The 23,984-nt window shown below is 34.7% G+C and overlaps 1 protein-coding gene across 1 annotated transcript in view; it reads right to left on the bottom strand.

Moving 5' to 3' along the window:
• Positions 1-889: 889 nt before the first annotated feature.
• LOC142336526 (uncharacterized) overlaps positions 890-23,984 on the bottom strand; it is a 91,668-nt gene continuing 68,573 nt past the window's right edge. The window contains exons 19-23 of the mRNA XM_075385433.1: positions 23,357-23,759; positions 21,059-21,220; positions 20,221-20,338; positions 16,335-16,508; positions 890-1,130 (exon numbers count right to left, since the gene is read on the bottom strand). Of these exons, the coding sequence (XP_075241548.1) occupies positions 890-1,130; positions 16,335-16,508; positions 20,221-20,338; positions 21,059-21,220; positions 23,357-23,759 (1,098 nt within the window). The remainder of the gene's footprint in view (positions 1,131-16,334; positions 16,509-20,220; positions 20,339-21,058; positions 21,221-23,356; positions 23,760-23,984) is intronic.

Here is a 23,984-nt window from a genome sequence, read left to right as displayed (position 1 = left end):
ATCATGAGGGCCATTAATAAAAAATCAAGTACTTTGGGGATAAACATTTTGGATAATTTGTGAAGGTAGTTTTGAATCAAGGATTTTACCACGGGTTGTTTGGGTCAATTGTTTGTTTGCATAAGGGGCATTTAGTAGTTGTGAAGGTCATACACTGCAAACAAATTGATTTTTCAGGGTGTAGGCTTTTGAAGTGGCTGTGGCAAGTGGATAACTTTTTGATTTCTTGACAAGAATCACACTGGAAATAATGGCAATGACTGATTGTATAAATGGGGGTTACGCAAATGGGGCATTTAGGTTGGTTCCAATATTTAAATAATTCATTTCTACAGGGAATGCAAGCAAAATGGGGCGGCTGACCATTTGGGTTTTTGTGCAATTTTTTGAATTGACGGCGAGGGAGATAACAAACAGGGCATTCAACTTTAGGGGTTGTATCAATTTGAGGTTGCTGAGACGATATTTTCAGAATGTTTCCCATTATATGGACAAATCAGAAAGATTCGGGTATACGAGTTCTAATCCATGGTGTTCAAGTTCGTTGGGGATAGTTACATTTAAATCTGCAATAGCAAAAAAGAAATTCCAGTGTTTCTCGTTTGGATAAATGTAATAATGATTAATGGTACCGGTGCTTAAAAACATATAAGTTATCTTGATACATGCTTTATACTGTGTGAAACAAATATTGAACCATCTTTCTACTTTAACAATTTTAAATTTTTCCTTACCAATAAACAAAATCATTTTAGTTTTAACAATTTGGAAAGAAGTGAGGGGAAAAGAACAAATTGATCAGAAAAAAAAGGATAGAAAAAAATGAAGAAGAGGAAAGGAGAAAAAAAATTTTTTTTTGTGGAGAGCAAGTTTTGTAAAACAAATTACTTTACTGAAGAGCGCCCAAGTTGACTGGGAAGTGCTCTTCGATATCGATGAGTGCGAGAAAGAATTCCCAGTGCATCATTCCCATGGTGACTCGAGTAGAACCCTCACATCCACGTTCGTAGTCAGTATAATGTATGATTATACAGGGCTTTATTTCTGCAGTGGGAGTTTCAATGAATGATTTCTCGAGGGATTCTACTTTGACTAGTCGCTCACCAAAGTGCAACAGCATTATAGGAGATCTAAATTAAAAGGGATTTTGGAACCATTTAAAGCTTGGGATACATTTATGAAGAATGTCCAATAGGGGGAAGATGGTGTTAAGATGATGGTTCCATCAGTCCAAGTGTTTAAATATTCGAAATGGAGCATTAGTTGTGGTATAACTCTGTTATTTTTTGTTGTCACAAATGATTTTTCAAAAAATTGAATTTGTATTAGGCAATTTTGGTATGAGAATATCATTGCTGTTTTTTAATTGGTAATTGTTTCCAATTCTTTAGTAATTAAATCGTTTTGAGAAGAGTCACTTTTCGGCAATTCAAAATAAAGATTGTGAGGTACACAGTTTGGGTTTTCTAGAATAAAGAGGAAGAATTTCCAATGAACTGAGAGAGGATTAATACTTATTAAACAAATTTTTTCACTTTGGATTTCTTTGAGCGTTACTAGCATAGTAGGTACAGGAGTTGGGTATGCATCAAAAGATCGTTGAATTTTTTGTAACTCTACAAATTTATTGTTAACTGCAAATATCATAGTTTAGAATGATACTTAAGCAATGTAGATTGGATGTTGTACTTGAAATACCGAGTTCTCTTTGAATGCTAGAAAAATGGTGAATTCGGCGAACTGAGGATGAGTGATGAAAATAGTTAAAAGTCTGTAAATATTTGTCATGGGTTTTTTTGTGAAAATCATTATACTTATAGCGGAAACATAGTATACGGCTAATAGCTCAAAATTTTGGTTTCCGATTCTGATTTGTAAGTTTCTATTAGTTAAATGAATCATTTTGCTGATCTAGCTCATTTGGCAGACTATTAGGGTCGAATTGTGCTAAATACACAAAATAATTCCAATACAACGAATGAGGGGTTAAAATCACAGTATCGTTTTCCCAAGTGTCCCAAAACTCAAAATTTATAACGATTTGAGGGAAAATGTCTCCGTGATTTTCTTCAAAAGTTTTCTTTATTTGATAAATTGTAACGAGTCTATCTTGAAACAAAAAGTACATTAATGGAAGCGTTTTAGTTGTTAATTAACTTATTGTTCTTCATTTCAAAACTATGTATAAAAGTATGTAAATGTAAAAAAAAGGATAAAAAAGGGTGTGTCAATTATTTCCGAAAAGAGGATTATTGACAACGATTGATATTTATAGATAATATATCAATCGGGTTCACTGAGGCAAAATCGGAGTATGGGAAGAGTGCAGGCAATAGCTAGATAGACATAGTTGCGATTACATAGTTGAAAATGGATTATAAGAAATAAAAAGCAAGGAAGGAATCCACACATGTCTCTTACAGGAAAAGTCAAAGTCTAATAATATTTTTCTTCAGATGCTTTGAAACAATTTTGTATTCGACTCCAATGTTTACAAAAGTAATTGTGTCATCAATCAGGGCTCTTAACAATGAGAAGTATTGAAAATTTGAATGCGGTACGTCCAAGTCTATAATGTCACTGAAGTAGAAAGATGCAACTCTAATAGTTACAGTAGTTTTTAAATCGGAAATACTTGATGATAATATTTGTCCGGTGTATTGTCCAAATCGAATGAATAAAGCGTTAGGCTGTTTTATGAATTTGGGTTGCATAGCATAGCATCCTTGAGGTGTATCTAAAAAAGATATTAATTAACTTATAAAGTCTAATACAAATAATTTTTTTTATTTTTGAGACAAATTATTTTTTTATGAAAAAGATGATTTTTTTATTAACAGCTTTAAGGAGGTGCCACCACACTTTGAATGGTTGCATCATTTTGTGGTTGTGGTTGATGTGACGCCAGATTTGGGTATTCTACTTTATTATTTTCTGTATGACAATGCTCATCAATTTTATTTTCTCTTGGTTGATCCTCAACGCATTTGTAAGTTTTTTCTATTGTGCTGTAAGGTTGATAATTACTAAGCGGTAAAAAATGATTGTTGTTCTGTGGGGCCGACGGTTTGGTTTCGTTAGAGAATACCGGTGTAAAGAACGATAAGATACAAAGATTATATGTTGCTCCTAATAGAATTTTCCAAAAACCCATTGTTTTGTTGGATATTTTGTGGATTTCGAACGCTCTTATGATTGTTACGATTACATCAGTTAAGAATTTTATGCACAAGAAACAAGCAAAATAAACTCCAATTTTTTCCAGATAAAAAGTGATGATTCCAAAAGTGCCTTTGAACTGGTTTGCAAAAAATGTAGGTGAAAGAAGAGAATCTAGATAAATTTGTCTGTTAATTCCCATTGCTGACGCATAGATATCTTTTTGAGAATAGTCTATGCTTCTTCCTTCTAGAACTTCTCTTGAAATTTTTGTCAAAACAGATTTTGAAGCTTCCGAATGCAAGATATTGTCCCAAAACGATTTAAGTTGATTTGGTGTGTAAATTCCGGCACGTTGCGATTCGTAACCGGTAAATTTTGGAATAGAATTAATAACTCTTGAAGAGAATATTTTTGGCGGTTGTAAAGGAACAGGTGCTGGCATCAAATGGTACCATGAATTTTCATTATCAATATCTAATTGGTAGGCATTTTTGTAGCCTCCAACACAATCTACTTCGTTTGCAAAAGGGTAGGTTTGTCGAGTAATTGGGTCGACGAACATTGTCCTACCATCATAATGAATAGGAATCCTATCATAACACTGTTCAAGAACCTGAAGTGGTGAATTTCGTTTTGGACAGTGGTACAGCCAACCTATGCTACCATCTGTGTCTAAGAACATCGAGCGGTTGCCGGTTAACATATATCCAGCTAAACGATTGTTTTGGATAGCCTGCATTAGTATCATTTGTTTTTGAGTTCGATCAAGTTCGCATTGCTCTATGACCAAACCTTTCCATGCTTGTTTTATTTGCATGTAATTGTGATATATGACAAAATCCATTTTTACCGCAAGGTTAAGATCATAGTCTAACTTGTCTTTGTCTAAGTGTTCCCATGCAACAAAACCATTGTCGGATGTTCGGATCTGTTCATCTGAAGGCTTCCTATTAAACCCATTTACACTTAGGCTATTGTCAGGTTCAACACGAAGTTTATGAAAAAATTGTTGAGTTTTTGTTTTATAAGGTTTGCCAGTCTTCATATTAAATCCGCCTTTATAAGAAACATATAAAGAATCTAAATTTGTTCTGTAAATAAATTCTGGTTTTCCACACACCTTTTCTTTTTCATCAATTACTCTAATTTTTATGTCCATTTCAGCAGGAGAATACGTTCCTGGTCCTTCATAGGGCGTCTCCGATTTTTCATCACTCACTATGAAATACTGTACGTTACCAAGTTCGTTTTCATGTTTTAGCATTTTTGCGTTTTGTGAAAATCTTTTAGTAACTATACAATTTTCCGGTGCCTCCCAATTGTATGCAAAGGGGTCGAGTGATGTCGAATGACAACCTCCTTCTGAGAGAGCACAAGGAAGTTTTTTGGCTAATTCGGGTTTATCTATACAAGTGCTATTTTTCACGAGAAAAACTTTATCGTATTCTAGAGGGAATCTGTACTCCGAGTCTGTGGTATTAGTTTGATCAATGTAGAGTTTGTCAAAATCTAATTCCGGTGACTGGTTCTCATTGAACAATTCAAATTCCGAAATTGGGTCAAAATTTTGTTCGGTTATCCCTTCATCAGGGTAGGAATCAATTTCTGTATAATGATCAGACGTTTCGTCTTCCTCCTGTTCTGATACAGGGGTTATTTCATGTTTGCGGTGACGCCTATAGTGGTTAATTGATGAACCATACGAGAAATCTTCCGAAATATTGTTTATTGAGCAAAGTCTGTTTTGATTATTGTCGTACTTTTGCTTTACCATTTTGTCATTTTTGAAAATGAATTTGTCGATACCCGTTATGCTTTGTTTTAGGATTGGGAAGAAGTCATCTGCTGGTCCCTTTTCATTATCACGCAAAATGAAGTATTTTTCCTCATTACCATGCTCGTCGTAAAAACTAATGTCTTTTGGTATCTTTTTGTGTTTAAGTTGATACTTGTCCAGATCTTTAAGTTTCACATTGCGACTTAGGATGTCAGGAAAAGCTAAGTTTTTTCCTTCAGTCCAAATAATTTTCAAGTTCTGAAATTGAGATATTACTAACTGGTACCTGAAAAACCTGTGAGAGAGTTTTCCTCTTCTACCCCATAGATACATTAAAGGCTTATGGTCGGTGTACACATATACTGGATGGGGAGAACCAATTAGGTAATGCTCATAAGTTTGTAGTGCAGATATTACACCGCAAAGTTCGCGTGCTGTGGTGCTCATTTTTTGTTCCTCTTTAGTGTAAATTCTACAGTTAAAAGACACTATTCGTTTCCCTTCTGGAAATTCTTGAACGAGAATTGAGCCTACTCCTATAGAAGAAGCGTCTACATGCACGTGGAAAGGGTATTTAGTATCAGGTATTGCTAAGATCGTATCTTCGCTAATCCTGTTTTTAATGTCGTTAAACAGTTTTTCGTGTTCTGTTGTCCAGACAAATTTAGTTTCTGTGCGGGTTAGGTCATAAAATGGTTTGCAGTCAACATGCAAATTTTTGATGTACATGCTGTAGAATCCTAAGCAACCTAGAACTCTCATGACATCACGTTTGTTTTCAGGCGACTTAAGTGCTTTTAAATCTGCTACTCGCTTCTTGACTGGTTGTATCCCATCTTTACCTACTACATGTCCCAAGAATTGTACTTTCCTAAGGAAAAATTTAGTCTTTTCAGGTTGAGCTTTCAATCCTGATTTCCTTAAAAGTTCATGGTACTTGTCAATTATTTCAAACATTTCGGTTTCATCTTGCGCTTGCATGATGGTGTCATCAATGTAGGTTATAGCTTGTTTTTTTCTAATTAATGGTGCAAAATGGATAGTCATTATACGACTGAAGAAATTAGGTAGACCACATAGGCCGTAAAATCCGCGTTCAAATGTGTATTGCTTTGGACCAGTTACAAAACTTACCAGCTGTTTGGTTTCCTCAGTTAGAGGGACTTGGTTATAGGCTGAACAAAGATCACTGGTTGTGAAGAAATTACCTTTTAATCTAGTTAATAGACTTCCGATTGGTTCGAGTGGCCATGAATATCGACTAAGGTCTGTTATTGAATTCAGGTATCGGGCATCTATAACCAGTTTTACTGTGTTCCCCTTGGGTAGGATTATGATTGGATTAATAAATTCTGATCCCATTTCTTTATCATTACCCATTTCCCGGATTATACCTGTTTTACACAGTTGTTCCAAAAGGTTTTCTAGTTTTTCCTGATAATGTAATGGTACTTTGGATGGTCTTTGTTTTGTCAAAGTTGAATTAGGTAAAAGTTTAACATGAAACTTTTGTTTTATTTTTCCAACATCGTATTTGTGTTGAGAGTAAACGTCTTTATTTTTAGTTAAAGTCCTCAGTAACTTGTCTAAGTTTTCGTCATTGATATCAGCTTGACTGAAATCAAATTTTTTGAGAAACGCTTGATCGGTTTTGTCAAATCTGTTAAGTTTTTCTTTGGGAAGTTCAACGGGTCTGATGTTCTCATCAGTTGTTTCTAATTGTGGCTTAAGATCCTTTAGATCGTCGCTAAAGTCTGTTTCTAATTCGTAGTTTTTGGTAAAATCTTGTTGCCTTTTTCGCTTTTCTGTTTTCTTTGTTTTTCAGGAGTTTTGCCTGCTAAGAAATTTTGAATTTTTGAAATTTTTGTACCTTGTTTTTCACTAACATGGAATATTTGATCCCAATTAGTGTCACTATTCATTAGGTGGTTTATGAATGCAACGTTGTCAACTACAGAAAATTCTGGGTCTTGTCTAATTTCAATGTCTTCTAAAGTGTGCCCAATAGGACCCTTTTGGATGACAACCTTGTTGTTTAGAGGATTGTTTAGCATTATTGGTAGTTCCTTTTCTTTTCTAAAACACTGATCATTGTAAGTATAAATTCCTTGAGCTTGCAGTTCACTTCCAATTACGAAGGAGGTTCCCTTTCTGAAGAATTCATTCGGAGGTCTAATTGATATTACTCGAGTTGATTTTGGTGCTAATGGTAGTTGCTGGTCAAGAGTTACAATTTTGTAAGAACTAATGTATGGATAGCTTTTCGTTTGGTATCTAGATAATGTGACGGCTACTTCAGGGTAAGTTTTTAAATCAATTTTTGGAGTGGTTAGGTCAATAGATTTTACTGTAGATTCAAGGAAATCCATTCCCAACAAATTCGGCTTGCAACCATCTTTTGCTGAAACCCATGTGGTAACTTCCACTTGATACTTTCCTTCAATGTCGAAAGAAGTTTTGAAGGTAATTTGACCTAGAAGTTTCAGTTTCTCACCATTAACCGCTAAAGTATGATTTTTTGAAGCTTTCATCTCAATGTGTTGTAATTTACATAGTCCAAGATAAGTGTGGTAATTAATTATAGAGCTTGATGCTCCTGTGTCCAATAAAAACTGTGTTTCTAAGCCGTTATTTTTATTTTTGTCTCCGACGGATTGGTATAAATTAATATAAATATGTGAGTAACTTGCTTTGTTATCAGTAGTGTTTATGAACGGAGACCTGTCTAGTTTAAATACTCTTCGTTGTGATTCTCATTATTGTAATAGTCTCTGGAAGTTTCACTGGTAAAGTGAACTCGAGGGCTTCGCCCTTCACTGTTATCTCTTGACTGAGTATTATTGTTTTGTCTAGTAGGTGTCCTATCTCGGTCATGGTCTCTACTCCTATCACGATATCGATTATCTGATCTTGGAGGACCGTTGTTTTGTCTATCCCTACTACTTTGCCTATTGTTATCTCTGTAAGAATAGTTTCGATGGTTATTGTCTCGTTCCTGTGATCGGTTATCGTAAGAAGATGATCGATAATTATTTGAAGAGTTTGATGGGTACGGTGATCGATGTCGGTAGTCTGATCTAGAGTTGTTTTGATAATTGGGTTGATTTTGGTTATAACTATTTCTCTGTCTGTCCCTAGAATTTCGATTGTCATAATTGTTTGATTTGTAATTTTGTTGACCTGGTGAATGGCTCCTACTACGTTTATAATTATCTGTGAACTTTTCTCGTTGTTGAGGTGGGTTTCGGTTTTCGTTTTTAAAGTCCTTGTACTTAAAACAGAAAGCTATTGTGTGACCTGAACGTTTGCAAAACTTGCAGAATCTAGTCTGGTTTTGTTTGAATCTGGGATTGTCGTTGTTGTATGTGGCGTTTATTTTATGATCTTTCATTAGATTTGCAATTTCTGTGAGTTGGTTTTTTAACCCTTCTATTTCTATTTTATTGTCGATACTACTTGAGGCAGTACCCGTGAATTCACTGCTAACAGAAAAACTTAAGTCTTTAGTTGCTACATGATCCTGTAATTGTTGCCAAGTTGTAGCTGGGTTTTCTATTAACCGCTGATGAGCCTTTTGCTTGAGTGTAGGTGGCGTTAATCCTCTTACAAAGTACTCCATACACTTAGCGTTACGCTGGTCGTTGTTAAAATCTGGATCTGGCCATCCTTTTTCAACTGCTTTTGTTACTCGGTGTGTATAGCTTTTTATCAACTCATCTGGTTGCCTTTTAATACTCTCGACTTCAATTCTTTTCCTATACTTGTCTTTTGCATCAGTAAAACGGGTAATGAACTGATTTCTAACTTCGTTCCATGCTAAACCTGGTGCTAAGGTTTCAAACCATTGGGCTGCGGGCCCACGCAAAACCGAACCAAACAACGCTTTTTGTCTAGCGTCGTATGCTGCTTGCAAATCAGCATCCGCAGGATCTCTTGTTCCTAGTGAGAATTGGATTTTTCTTTGTATTAAACTAAAGAATTCCTGGGCATCTTCAGATGGATCCAAACCTGTAAATTTCTCTAACGCTATGTCGGGGTACGCAACAACGTTCGCTGCCATGTTTTATTTTAGTGTACGAAAAGAATATTTTATACGAAAGTATTATTAGTTTGGGTAATTAGTGTAGAAAATATTTTTGTTATAACAAATATGTAATAAAACGCTAATACTAAGGTAGAAAGTTGAACTGTTTGTTTTTTGTTATGAATTTTATTTGTTTAGGACCGTTTAAAGATTGTATTTTAAATTCAAAGTTTTTGCAGTTATCAGTACTAAAAATTTCAACCCAAGAGTAAATATCGGTTTGCTCAACGGTAAAATTTAATAACCAAGGATAAGTGCTTTCAGAGTGTTTAAATTCAACAGAGTATTGGTGAAATCTGTTTATTTTTGAAAATCTAATTTGTGTGACAAATTCTGTTTTTATAAGTAATTTAACTCTATCTGGTAAGCTCGGATCGTCAGGAGAAACGTTGATATATTTGGGTTTAATGATTTTCAAGATTTGTAAACCAAACGGGGGAATTTTATTTTGGTGGCTCATCCACACACAAGATGATAACGTTTATGCTAATTCTATCACACTGTTCTGATTTCTTAGAGCACACAAAAGTTCCTTAAAGTTTGGGTTGGTCCACTTGTAAGTTATGTAGATTTCAGTTTCTGTTTCGCTAGAAGAGTGATGGTAAATGCATAAAAAGTTTCTGTTCTGGTCAGTTAAAAAATATGAAACTTTGCCTATTTTGTTATGTGTTTAATACTTATATTTAGATCTTGAACGTTTACTTTAATATATGACATATAAATAACATAGAACAATTGTTTTTGTTGTTTTATTAATGTATTTTTGTATGAAATTACACAGAAGACAGTATAAAAACGTTTAGTACGGGATGTTTAGTACATCAGTAGTAGTATTTTTGTAGCTTTTATTGTGTTTAAATATTGTTTCTAAAGTGCTTGAGTCTGTTAATGACTGTATTTTAACATGAGACAACAACTTTTCTATAATAAATTTGTGTACAAATTGGGTTAAAAAGGCTAGTTTACGCTCTTTTAATTAATTATTGGCTAAATTTTCTGCGGGAATCTCGATCACACTGTTTTTAGTTTTTAACAAAGTTAGTAAATTCTGAAAATTTGGGTTCTCAGATGCATAAGTTATACAAAAATCAGCGGGAGAATTATGTTCAAACACGTAGAAAATAGCTAAGAAAGTAATTCCGTCAGTAATAAACCGTGTTATTTTACCCCTTCTAGTGTTTTCTATTGCTGTTAGAGTAAGATGTTCTACAATAACTATTCCAGTTTGGTCCATGCACTGTTTAAAACCTCTATTGGTGAAATTTTTATTTTGAAACCGGTTAAAATGGGGGAATTCGCATCAATTTATGTTTTTTTAGGCTAAAAATCTATGTTGGGGGGATAAAATTTAGTTTAAAACCCGTTATTCTTTGTTAAATTAGGGCCTTATTGAGATTTATGTGGTCAAAACTTGGTTAATATTTCCAAATTTTTTGTAAAAATGACGTTAATATGGCTATTTTCTTGAGTAATATTGGTTAAAATTGGATAAGAATGATGTTTTTAAGGCTTAAATGTGATTAGTATCCGTTAAATTATGATAAAAGTGACGTTAATTTTGTTAAAATCTGGTTAGTTTTTGAGGATTTAAGTCAAAATAATGTTTATTTGGTTAAAATTTGATTAATATTACCCCACCCGGGTCAAGGAATTGATAAAACGGAGTGAATATTCAACTAAGGAAGGCTTAAATTTAACCAAAATTGGGTTAGCTAATAAGAAAATGCAACAACGTGTGATTAAATGTGTAGAAAATTAGATATAAATTACACTAAAAACGTTTTGGGGGGATGAATTCTGGTTAAATTTACGTTAAGTTGTTTGAAAATGCTATATTTTGGTCAAAAATTCAGTAAAAATTAGACATATGTTACTCTAAATATGATTTGGGGGGATGATTTTTGGTTAAAAATCGGCTATTTAGTGTGAAAATGCTAAAATTCTGCTGTGAATTTGGTGAAAATCGGCTAAAATTTAGTTTAATTAGATGTTGAGGCGGTGAAATTTGGATAATTTTTGGTTATTTGGAGTGTATATGCTACAATTTAATCATAAATTTGGTCCAAATCGGGTCAGAAATAGTCTAAACAAGTTTTGTTGGGATGAAATCTGTATAATTTTCGATTATTTAGAGTGAAAATACTAAAATTTAACCATAAATTTGGTCAAAATCGGGTTAGAAATAGAATAAACAGGTTATGGGGGGATGAATTTTGTATAACTTTCAATTATTTAGAGTGAAAATACTAAAATTCAACCATAAATTTGGTGAAAATTGGGTTAAAATCAAATTAAATATGTTTTGGGGGGATACAATCTGGTTGAATTTTGGTTATTTAAGGTGTAAATACTAAAATTTAACCATAAATTTGATGAAAATTGGGTAAAAATTAGGCTAAATAGGTTTTGGGGGGATGATTTTTGGTTAAATTTTGACTATAAAATGTAAAAGTACTTCAATTGTTATATAAATAAACTAAAAATCGGACATAGATTACCCCCACCCGTGTCAGAACAATTTTACAAGAGCAAAGAATCAGTTGCCTGTTACTATTTTAATGTAAATTTACTGTATTTCGGCCGTAAATTTGATATAAATTACTCTATTTGTTTGGCTACTAGTGTGCTTTCACTTCTGTGCTAGTGGTTATTTTACTATTTTAATCCGATCGGATAGAAAAACAAAAATTCAGGCGTGATTCTTTCCTCTGGGCGCACCAGTTATCAAATTTGGCTGGGCTGCTACAGATCACACAATACGGGATCTCTTTATGTATGCCAGTCAAACTTGACAAAAGATATAACAAATCGAAGGCAAAGATATATGCCTAAGACCTGTCTGTGCTATAAGTCTCAATTTAAAATAGTTGGAGGGCTGAAAGTATTAAATTTATAAAAGAGTAAATATAAAATTACAGCTTACTAATTACCAGTTGTGTAGTGGTGAATTGGAGGTGAGCTGTTGGGCGATCGTTCACTTGGATGTTTCTTCAGTTATGTTATTTGTCGAAAAAGAAAGTTATAAAATTAAATCTGGAATTATTTGTCTAAGTTATTAAACAATTTTGTTCGACTATTTTATTGTCAAAGTGAAGTTAAATTTTGAGAAAAATGAAAGCAGTTGTCTGCTGCTCGTCGCTGGCTCTGTTATTTGTCTCTCTAATTTTATTCCGTCCCACTTCGCTGAGAGAAACAATTAATTCCTCTCAGCTCCGTTAGGGCCGATAGGGAGCGAATCACAAACTCACGTTCATAGTGAGGTGCTTCTTAATTTTCCTATTGGCCGAGAAGGCAAGAGAATTAACTCTTTTTTATCTCACGGAAAAATTATTGAAACTCCAAAAAATAATAAAAATCTAAAAAGCTGAGAGCATCAATTATTGATTTTGTAGGCGCCTGTTTTCTGCTTTTCCCCTCTTCTAAAACCGCAACAAATATGGTTTTCTTGGGGGCTTTTTATGAGACTCTATTGTCTTTTCCCCTGAAGCAATCTGCTTCATCTTTATTGAACTTGGGGGGAAAGATCTGCATTGCAACTGTCAAAAGCAGAAGTAATTTAAATCAAAAGAAACTGTGGTTTTACAGGCCGCCTACGTTCAACAATGTACATTTTCTATCCTGGATATAAGCGAGGAGATCCAGGCCTAAAGTTGTGTTATTTAAATAAGTCGAACTGAGTTGTTTAAATACTTGTGTACTGGTAGTCTTAACAAGCGTTAGTTTATTTAGCGCGCAGCGAAAGAATGGTTAATTAGCGCCTAAATACGTTCGCTCTAATGCGGGATTAATTATCCGTTCATTTGTAACGGCTCTCCTAATACTACAAACGTTTCTTATTTAAGAAAAAGAAAATAAATTTTATGATCCTAATTTGATTGAAAGGACAATTACTAACAAAATAAAGCAAAAATTTCTTTATAAATGTATTATCAGAAAAAAAAGAGTATTCAGAGAACAAAAATCATAAATCAAGTTTTCTTTCAGTTTCTGCGGGTTTTTTCTCTTCTACTAATTACCTCTACTAATTAGATTTGTGATTTTTTATGAATGAATAGGTTTTGTGAAATAACTAAAACTCAGAAACATTATCAAAAACTTAATAGGGAAAATTTGAACTAACTTTTTTTAAATAAGAAAACAGAAAACTTTTAATTTCTCCCCTTTTTTTACGCTTAAATTAGTTTATGAAATGTGTAATATCTTTTTGTTGAAATTTGCTTCTACAAAAACGTATCCAAAAAATGTGCTACTTCTGTTGTACAACAAAACTAGAGAAAAAATTTTTTCTCTAGAACGGAAAATATCAAATAAATAATAAATATTTTTTGCTCTTTTGTTGGTTTTTGCGGCTTTTGAACAAATTAATCTGCTTGAAAAATTATGGCTTCTAAATCACAAACTATTTGATTCATTGCATCAGTATATTTGGAACATTATTGTTATTATCTTAAGTTTGAAATGAGAGAGGTAGAAATAACAGATTACTATTGAAAGTTGATTGACGTGCTCTTTGAAGTCATTAAATAACGATTTGATTGAACAAACAGGTAGTTGACCGAATATCGGGTACCTCAGGCAGCAACCACAAAATTTTACCAAAATTGAAAAAAAGCTGTTATTCTGTGAATTCAGTAGTCTGTTCGTTGCTCCGAATGACTCAAGCGACTTCCAAATTTAAACATTTTTTGTCCTTCGATTCGCTAGGAACTTTGATTAACAAAACATGTCAAAGCTACCGACTTGCTTGCTCTGTTCTGTTCATTAGCAGTAATCACACTTCGTGTTGATTATCGGAGCAATTTAACGGGACTACTGCAGGAGGGCTGTACAGGCAGGCTTTTCAATATCAACATCAGCTAAATTCTGTCTGAGAAGGAGAAAAAGTCACGGCTAAACACTGGCCAATACCATGCCCTCCAATTATTTATGGTATACATTTGGCTTCCAGTTCATCTACGTTGATTGTTCATAAGAAACTTGTATTAAGACGGAGAGAAGAATAAATTGGGAAAAGAGCAAACAAAGAGTTGTTATTTTGAACAGTGGACCGGTCTCAACTGTAGTTTGGTTGAAGTGAAAAAAATTGTTGTACCATACTATTGCTTCGATCGGTCGCAACATTGGAACAAAAAATTCGACAAACAATTTTTAAATCGTCTAAAAGTTATGAAATGAAAAAAATTTCAGAAGGACCAAATTTGACATATTCTTTAAACTCTCGATGCATTTTTGTTATTCGGTAACATTTTTGCTAAAAAAATCTTTATCAGGATCTTTAGTCAAACTGGTTGGTACAGATTGCATCAGCCCGTGTTATCTTAAGTAGATAAGAAGTGAGAAGTAATTTTTTAATGAATCTGATTCAAATTTTTGGTTCTTTCGGAGTTCTTAAGCTAATCAAGAAAAATCATGTCTAATCATTTATTATCTGTTTTTCCTATTGTTGTCTTTGTTCTTTGTTTGTTTAAGCTGAATTCTGTTTTTGATTGCTGGCTCTCCTTGAACTTTAAGTTCCCTCGAAAATCTGTTTTTTTGCAAGTTTTTTTTGATCTTTTCTGCTAGCACCCCCTGCCCTATATAGCCGTTATCTTAGCACCCCCAAAATGTTTTTGAGAATTATAAAAGTTATAGTTGCATTTCATTGAAACAAGAGTTTCTAGGTAGATTGAAGGCAATTTTAGAAAAGTTTCTATAAAAAATTGAAAAATCGAGCCCTTATTGCAGCGGATGACACCAAAAATGATATAATACAAAAAACTTTTTTGATGCATATGTTATATGCAACATTTTTTCGTTGAAATACTTAAAAATGTCAAACCATATCTATGCTAGCTTTTAGTAAATGTATATTGTTCATATATTTTCATGTATAAACTGACTTAACATTAGCAGTATGTTTATAAACATTTATAAATGGGGTTGCAAAACTAAGCAAGGGGGGATGGCGCTAGCAGAAAAGATGCTCGCGGTTTTTCAATACTCTTGGTATCACTTCTCGTGAAAATTATATCAAAAAAGTCTTCTGTGTTTTCCATTTTTCATATTACCAAAAGTAGTTCTGAAGGTTTCTCAAAAAAATTTAATTAGTATGAACTTCGCAAAACGGATAGTAAAACGAGCCATTCGACTCAAAACAAAGAAATGTGTTTGATATACTTGAGTTGTGCGCACATTCTCGCAAAAACTCTCTGGTTTCCGCTATGCCATTTGAAGTGCTTTCCTGGGTCGAGGTTTTTGGGCGAATTTTGGTTAGAAATGCAGTGAATGCGGTGAATTTACTTAGGAAATTCGGCGAATGCAGTGAATGCGGTGAAAAAAATAGTTCACTGCATTTCATCGCCTTTCATTAAAAAATTCACCGCTAATTTCACCGCATTTCTTACAAAAATTCGCCGCATTTTTTTTCCAACGTGTATTTAAATTCACAAGAAGTATCATTGACGTAATTGAGAGTTGGCGCTGTGGAATAAGAAGTTGACGACATGCAGGAGGTAAGAGGTCGGAACCCGTGTATGGAAGTAGGAATACCGGAAACGCGGTGAAAATAAATAATTCACCGCATTCACCGCAAAAAGATGTAAGAAATACGCAGTGAAAATTATTTTTTTTCGTCGATTTCACCGCATTTCTTGCGAAAACTCACCGCTCAACCTCGACCCGGGTTAGATATATTCTTAATTTTGGTATTCCGTTCTAGAGAGTAAATTGATGAGTTGATACCATTTGAAGCTGTAAGTCTAGCTCTAAGCTGTAAGTCTATGAGAGAATAATAAAAAATTTATAATTGATACTTTTCTATCTGCTCTTTTTCTTACCATCCGGCTCATTTCGGTCATTAGAATGGCGAAATCTACAGTGCCAGAAGTTCTCACATACAGAGCCAGAGTTTGGCTTTCATGAACTTTCGGCATTTGCAAAGTTGAAAATTGCGTACTTATCTCAAACTCCTACCCGGCACTAGATAATCGGGATCTATTTCAGTTTTGGCCCCTCCCCCCAGCTTAGTGGGAATATATGTTTTATGACCCCAAGACCCACGTGCAATATTTTTACATAGTGTGCTATATAAACGTTCACACCGCTTACATTCCGTTGCTCTCTCTTTCACTTTCATTTGAGAGGAAGATTGGCCTAATAATGTTGGGATCTATTCTGTTTCGCCCTGAGTGTTTTTATGACCCCCAGTTACAAATTAGCACGTTACTATGTAAGAAATAGCCTGGGGGTCATAAAAGATTTATGTTGGGGGGGGGGGGGGGGTAGAATAGATCCCAATGTTGACTTCAATTTGAAGATCACAAGATCACTTACATAGGCTCTATTACGCAGTGGACTCCAGGGAGTATTCCAAGAGGGTCAGGTGCCGGAGTACAGCCAGCATAGCTGATGTCGTCAGCACGACATATCATATAATCCCACATTGGTTGACCATAGCGGTACTCCAAGTTCAGTATCGTGTCATAAACACCCTCTGTTTGGCCGCTCCTGAGAAGATAACTAATATTTTGCACCTCTTTTCCCCATCCTCCCCTCACCTCCCCTCCCCCTCCCCCCTTCCTCCTCCCCCCACTAGTGCTGTTCATGACCTCGTCAGTTGCTATTTGTGTTGTTACGCAACAGGTTTCTGCATTACCAGCGAGCGCTCCCCTGTTGACCAGACCGATCAAAAACGTTCAAATTAGTGTGGGAAAAGACCGTTTTTGATTGGTAATTTTAGGAAATGAATGTTTTCGATTGTTTTCAATCGTTTTTGCTCGGTAATTTTGGGAAATGATTGTTTTTGATTGTTTTCGATCGTTTTTGATCGCTAAATCTAGGAAATGATTGTTTTTGATTGCTTTCGATCGTTTTTGATCGGCAATTTTAGGAAATTATTGTTTTTGATTGCTTTCGATCGTTTTTGATCGGCAATTTTAGGAAATTATTGTTTTTGAATGTTTTCGATCGTTTTCGATCGGTAATTTTAGGAAGTTATTGTTTTTGATTGTTTCCGATCGTTTTTGATCGCTAAATCTAGGAAATCATTGTTTTTGATTGCTTTCGATCGTTTTTGATCGGCAATTTTAGGAAATTATTGTTTTTGAATGTTTTCGATCGTTTTTGATCGGTAATTTTAGGCAATTATTGTTTTTGATTGTTTTCTATCTTTTTTGATTGGTAAATCTAGAAAATGATTGATTTTGACCGTTCTTATCAACGCACGCAAAAATCCGCATACAAAATCAGCACCAGGGATTATGTAACCATAGTTAATGTGGTTCAATCAAGGTTAACCCTTTTTTAACTGATTATTTGTTTAATTGATCTGAGAGGAAGTTTGTAGCAATTATAAAAGTCCTGTGGTCTTTTTTTAAGCGACATTTCGCTTGACTAATTTTGCGTCCAACCAATTCCACATTTCGTCCTGAAAAAGGGGGATAAACTGGTCACGCCCAAAAAGCATTAAGGGCTCTTAGAGCCTTTAAGCTTTCTATAGACTTTAAGTATACAATTCAACGGGGTCTAGGACCCATTTTAAAAAAAAACGTTTAGACAATTTTTTGAGCTGAATCTGACAAGCGACGACTTCAAAAGCACAAAAGTCTCATCCGAATAACCTTTCCGAAGAATTCGAACGTCTCGTGGATTGTCTCACGAAAGTTGATTGAGACATTTTCCCGAGTGGACAAATGTTTTTTCAGTGCCTACATTGAGTTCATAAAAATTGTATCGTGGGCTTAAGTTAACTCCCTATTCTAGGAGTATAATGACGTAACAACATCTGTTTGTAATCGGTCAAAAACGAAAAGAAAAACAAGAACTGTACTTCCCAGTATTTATTTTTAATATCGATGATGGAACGGTAGGAAACAACTAAGCTTTGATGATGCAGCTGTTCGAGTTCGAAAGTAGCTTTCTGCAAAAATTCTTCGTTATTTTAAAATTTACTGAAGAAAGTTCTCATTGCTACACCAGGATTTAGCAGTTCTATATTCTATTTTATAATGCTTTGACTTCAAAATCTTTTCTGCAGAAACTTAAATATTTTGGATTTAATTATTTGAAATTTAAATCCTGAGATAAACCTATATTTTTTAGATTGAACCATTTTAAATTAAAAGAATTAGAAGAATTTAAGTATTTTAGATTTAGTCCGTTTAACCCTTTGAAAATTTTTGAAATTTAATTTTTTTCTTTTCTTGAAACAAGTGACAGCATTTTTTGGAAGAAATTGTTTCAATAAGGGAATTTTTATATAATAAAATATGCTACTTTTTCAAATAATATTCGTCAACACAAAATCTTTTATAAGCTCATCTAATGAATTAAAACTGCGCTCCGATTATGATTTTAACACTGTTTCCGTTCTGAAATGTACTATATCTCAATATATTTTCCCTCTATTGCATAAAATAATCCTATCAATGGGTTCTCTGACCGGTGTATTTCGGGAGAGTGTTTGCATGGATGCGTGTGTTCATGCTTGAGTTTGTCTGTTTGCTTGTGTGTGTGTTTGTTGGCTCTAGCGAAAATTGTCAATAAAAATTGAGAGAACGTCACTGTTTTTTTTTACTGGCTAATTACTGAACAAATTCTACATATCTTAAAATATGATTTGAGTGTAAACGTAAACTTTCTCAGAAATTGCGTTGAGTCAATACATGAATACCTATATTTTGGTACATGTATTTGTTTGGACGTCAACATGGGTGTGTATCTGTGTATGTATGTGTGTGTGTGTGTGTTTGTGTGTGTGTGTGTCTTTGTGTGTGCGTGTGTATGGGTGTACGTGTGTATGGGAGCGGGTGTGGATATGTGTGCGTGTGTGTACGTGTGCGCGTTTGAGTTTGTAAGTGTTTGTGTTTGTCTTTGTGTGTATGTGTGTGTGTGTTTGAGTTCGTGGCCGGTCAATTGGCCGACATACAAATTAGCCGACACACCTTTTAGCCGACAATTGAATAAATAAAGCAACTCAAAACTACATTTTGCATTAACTGCCCGCGCAGTAAGTGGTTCAAGTAGAGTTCTACACCACACGTCCGACATCGGTGATGCCTGAACAAATAGACATACCAAAATGTAGAAGTTTCAGCGAATGTGATTGGTAGAGAAATTTAAAACACTGTACCCTTATGCGTTCAATTGGCCTAAATATGACACAGCCTAATGCCAGATTATAGATTTTTTTACCGCATCTGACCATGCCTCGCGTGCCATGGCCATGCCTCAGCGGCCCGTGGGACTTGATATGAAACTATCACAACCGAACGTGAGACCAGTCCCCCAAAAAATAATTTGTATCTTTCGGCTTATCGCGATTTCTGAGCAATTTTTCGTTAACATTCATATCCTATTTTAAAACATGGAGAATTTGTTGATCAATCAGCCAATCAGAAAGCAATATTCCCATTTCCTCAATTGTGATTGGCCGGCAAGAAAATTTCTATAGTTTGGTACGTCTGCTACTTTCACAATCGCCGTCCGACATCACCACACGTCCGAAACGGTGCTATGAAAATTGGCCGACAGGGCGTTTAGCCGACAAGGAAAAAATTTAGCCGACAGTTTTGTCATAATTGGTCATAAAGGTCTCATTGGTCCATAAATCAGTAGATCGGTTGTGATAGATTCATATCAAGTCCCACGGGCCGCTGAGGCATGGCCATGGCCCGCGAGGCATGGCCATGGCCCGCGAGGCATGGCCAGATGTGGTTAAATACCTTTGTTACGCTAGTTGATAGACCTTCGTTATACTAGTCGATAAAAAAACTGCGGTATATTTGTGCACTTACGAAATAGTGTTTTAAATTGGCCAATCACAGCTTCAGAATAAGTTTTATTGCTCATTTTACTTAAATTGTCGGCTAAATTTCTCATTTTTTGGTTGTCGGCTAAACGTCCTGTCGGCCAATACGGCGGCCACCGTCCGAAACAAAACAATGAAGATGAAACGCTTTAATTTCTCCTTATACTCTGGCGGCAGAATAATTTGACCTTGAGTCATAATTTTGGTAGACGCCATTGATGCCCACTATATTGTGAAGGATACTTATGTAGGATTGTAATTTTTCTATTGTTATTTTATTATTTTATTGTTATTTTTCTGTTATTTTATTACTTTATTGGTATTTTTTATTGTTATTTTTAATTTTTTTTTGTTCAAATAGTTAGTTTTCATTTTACTATAGTCACATTTCAGATTGATTTCAGGACTTACGATGCGATGGATTTCTTTGGTCGGGTTCTGTCCACGAACACAACAGGTGCACTCGTCTTCCCATTGCTCTTGAACACAGTCGAGACTTCATAGTAGGTTGAATGGTGAAGAGGGTTCACTAGAAGCAAACAAGCACAAGAAATAACTCCTATCTCTGTCATTTTAACAACAGTTAACACTAAATGGAATAAATTTCCAAGAGTTCTAAGAAAGGAGACATCAAAGAAAAATTAAAAAAAAGAAGAGATGCAAAAAAGACACGAACGGGTTCCAATGGACAAAAAATTGAAGGCTTTTTAAAAGTTTATTCTTATAAAATAATCCACGAAAAATACAAACTGAACCTTAGTTTTTTGGGTCTTTCCCATTATAGCCCCCCCCCCCCCATGAAATTATAGCCCCCCCCCCCCATGAAATTATAGCCCCCCATTATGGTATAATTACTATGATTGGCGCCGGGCTATAGGTTACCTGACCACTAAGCTGGGGGGGGGGGGCTATAATGGGAAGGACCCAGTTTTTTTAAATAATATATTTAGTTATTCAAAGGAAAGATATAGTAGTATGTTTGATTTATAATATTACAACATCTAACTTTAACCTTGTGGTTATTCGAATTTACATGTTTGGGATTTGAAAAAAAAACAATTATGTAACGCCTACCCGAATCACAGTTATGTCCCAGACTGACTGGGGGAGGTTATAATACTCCAAAAATTACTTCATCCCCTATCCGCTTAGAATAAATGTGCCCTTCTATAAGTCAAAGACAAAATTCTAAACTATAGCGGTAGGATTTACTGATGTGAGTTTGAAAGTTATTTAAAAAGATATTGACCAGTTCTGTCTATAATTGCACATTCGAATGCAACTATGTCTTCTTGTTCAATGACACAGTCTGTCGTGATCTCATTTCCAGCAGTGTAGTTGACTGTCATGTGAGCAGTTCCAAAATATCCAGAACCTGTCCAGAGCACTGTATAGTTGTCCTCGTAAATATCTGGAATAATATGAATCATTTCAAGTTCAATATTGCTCAAAGTAATTGAACCCGTGCACAAAATTCAGTATGCACTCAAGCAACGTACTGCTAAGTTCAAATTTTTAGCTTGTATTTATATCGGCCTGCATTTTTAACCATTGTGGCATTTTCAATATTGCATTTAATTACAAAACAATAAAACCTGTTTTCCATTTATTTAAGAAAACTGTGAGCTACTTTGTGATAAGAATTCAGCGAACTAATGACCAAAATTTTTGAAAATTTAACAAAGCTTCCTGAAAATTTTTTGGAACCTTCCTTACAAACTAGCGGCCCTCACAATTGGAACTAGAACTAGATAAATACAAATATAACAAAATGGTTAGATATGAAATAATTACTGATCACTTTTCATACAGAGGTATTTTTCGGGAATTAATAATTACTAATTACTGGAGGGATGTTTTTAAAGAAACTAAAAAGCAATTTTTCATTCTCCATCAAATGAAAACTCAGTTTACTATAGGTTAAAATGATTAATATAGCAAAACTTTGCACGTTGCTTCTTTTGAGTCGGCTCCGAAAATTTTTAAAATTGTTATCAGTTTTATATAAATTTTATAACTTGTTTTTATAAATATAACTAATATAAAAGCTATAATTTATAATTTTGAAATTTTCTATTAAATTATTTTCATGTGTTGGTACTCTTATACAAATGAAAAATTCATAGTCAAATGCCTAATGTACAAAAAATTGCGTTCATAATATAGTTCGGATAACTAGGCACCATATACTCTGAATATTCCGCCATTGTCGGCTTACCTTGATGTTTTCAAAGCATATTTGAAGTCGGATTAGTAGCTACTTAAAAAAATTATTTCTTTGCTTTTTTGCGGTTTTTAGCGAGCGTGGCGTGTGGAAATTGAACGCCGCAAACTGTGGAATTCCACAGTTTTAAAGTTCGGAATCGAAGGGACAAATTTGTCACCAAATTCGACAAAAAAGACAAAATTGACATTTTATGGAAATTGGTGACAAAAATAAAATAATTGACCAAACATTAACCAAAGATTACATATTTTCAACCAATCTTTTCTGTTTTAAGATACATTTTGTGGATAACGATGGGTGAAATGGACCAAAATGTGTATCCCAATTTGATAGGGGGGGGGGGGGGGGGGTAGGCTGTAATCTGAACTGCAACTAACTCAAAGATTAGCTTTCGGTGGTGAAAAACCACTGCTCCAGGAGACGTGAAAAGCACAGCGAACCCTACAATCAACTTGCATTACTAATTCAATTATGAAGATTTAATTCCACACAAAAAATTGGGACCATTGATTTTTTCTTTTGCTTTTTCCGTTTTTGCTTTTCCGTTTCTGATTTTTCTATTAATTCGGTTTATCGACATTTTATGTTTGAATATCTTCAACAAAGAGCAAAGTTGGGGTCTGAAAATGTTCTGGGATAATTTTGAGAAGCGGCAGGCAATTTGATGCCACACTTGGGAGTGAGCACCTTTGACTACGAGTTCTAACTGCATTGGAATTATCAGAGGTATTTTCTAGCGTTCACACGGGCTGCAAATGATCATTTAAGTTTCCAAGCAAATCTTTTGTCATCATCTTTTATTCCACAATATAGCAGGTGGGAGATTCTTCTTAGACTGCAGAATAGGAGGACAAGTACAAAAATCTGTCCCTTGCTCACGAGTGGCTGTTTGGCTTGGGCCATTTTTGTACGTTTCTTAAATGAGTCGCTCATATAAGGAAAATATGCTTGTTTGTGATTATGACTTCTAAAAGTTTGTTGTTTTGGCCATTTTGTTTTTTTTTATGTGAACAATATTATCAAAATTACTTTGCGATTTTTACGTTTTTGCAGTTTTAAAAGCTAAAATTTCAACAATAGTTTACTTATAAGGTATTTGTTAGACCTGTTGATGCCTGAAATGTGAACAGACCCATAATTGGTTGCCTATAACAGCATGCATCTTTGTTAACCTTTATATCATCTTTGTTACCTAATGAAAAACCTTCTAACTCCAAACGTGGACTTTTAATAGCATTCCGGACCGCATGCTTGCCGGCCTTTCCGAAAATATGCGTTCATAACCACGGCTGAGGGGGGTTTTCTATTTTATAGTATTACCTACAGAGTCGATTTCTGGCGTTTTCAAGTACAAGATACCAGAAAGCTCAGCAGTTTCCGCCTGTTTTCCATTACTGTTCGAGACGGCTTTGACAGAAAACCCTCGTCCAGGTGTGTAATGTATCTTCCTGTAGAACACAGTGTCTGTGTCGTATGTGTAATGTTTCTGCAGGCTAGAAGCGGGCAAATGAGAGGGTTGAAGTTGGAACTCAATATTGTCGGCAACGATTCCTTTGAGAGTCCAAGTGACTTCAAAGAAATCCTCACCTGGTTCGATTGAGTTCATCTGGAAGTTCTGGAGGGGGTAGGGTTTGGCAGTTTGTTCTAATTGCAATGGGAGGCTGAAAGCCCCGCAGCTGAAGGCTTTCACTGTGACTGTGTACTTCTGACCAGGTGTGATTACCTGAAAAATCACTAAATCACTCAAATCTTATGTGTATAGATTCAGCTGTTCACAGTTGAATTTTTCCAGGAGTCACATTTTCTTCGCAATAAAATTATTGAAGTTGATCTTATTGAGTGAAATCGAATCTTTTTAAGCAAGGAATTACATGGGAATTGAAAAAAAAGTAACGTTAAAACACTTCCGTTGACTTTCGTCATTTTAAAACGTGCGCGTTTTGTGTTT

This window comes from Convolutriloba macropyga, chromosome 3 (assembly GCF_964194025.1).
Source record: "Convolutriloba macropyga chromosome 3, txConMacr16.3, whole genome shotgun sequence".
NCBI lineage: Eukaryota > Metazoa > Xenacoelomorpha > Acoela > Convolutidae > Convolutriloba > Convolutriloba macropyga.
The sequence above is the reverse complement of the archived record's forward strand: the minus strand, read 5'-3'. Positions and strand labels throughout refer to the sequence as shown.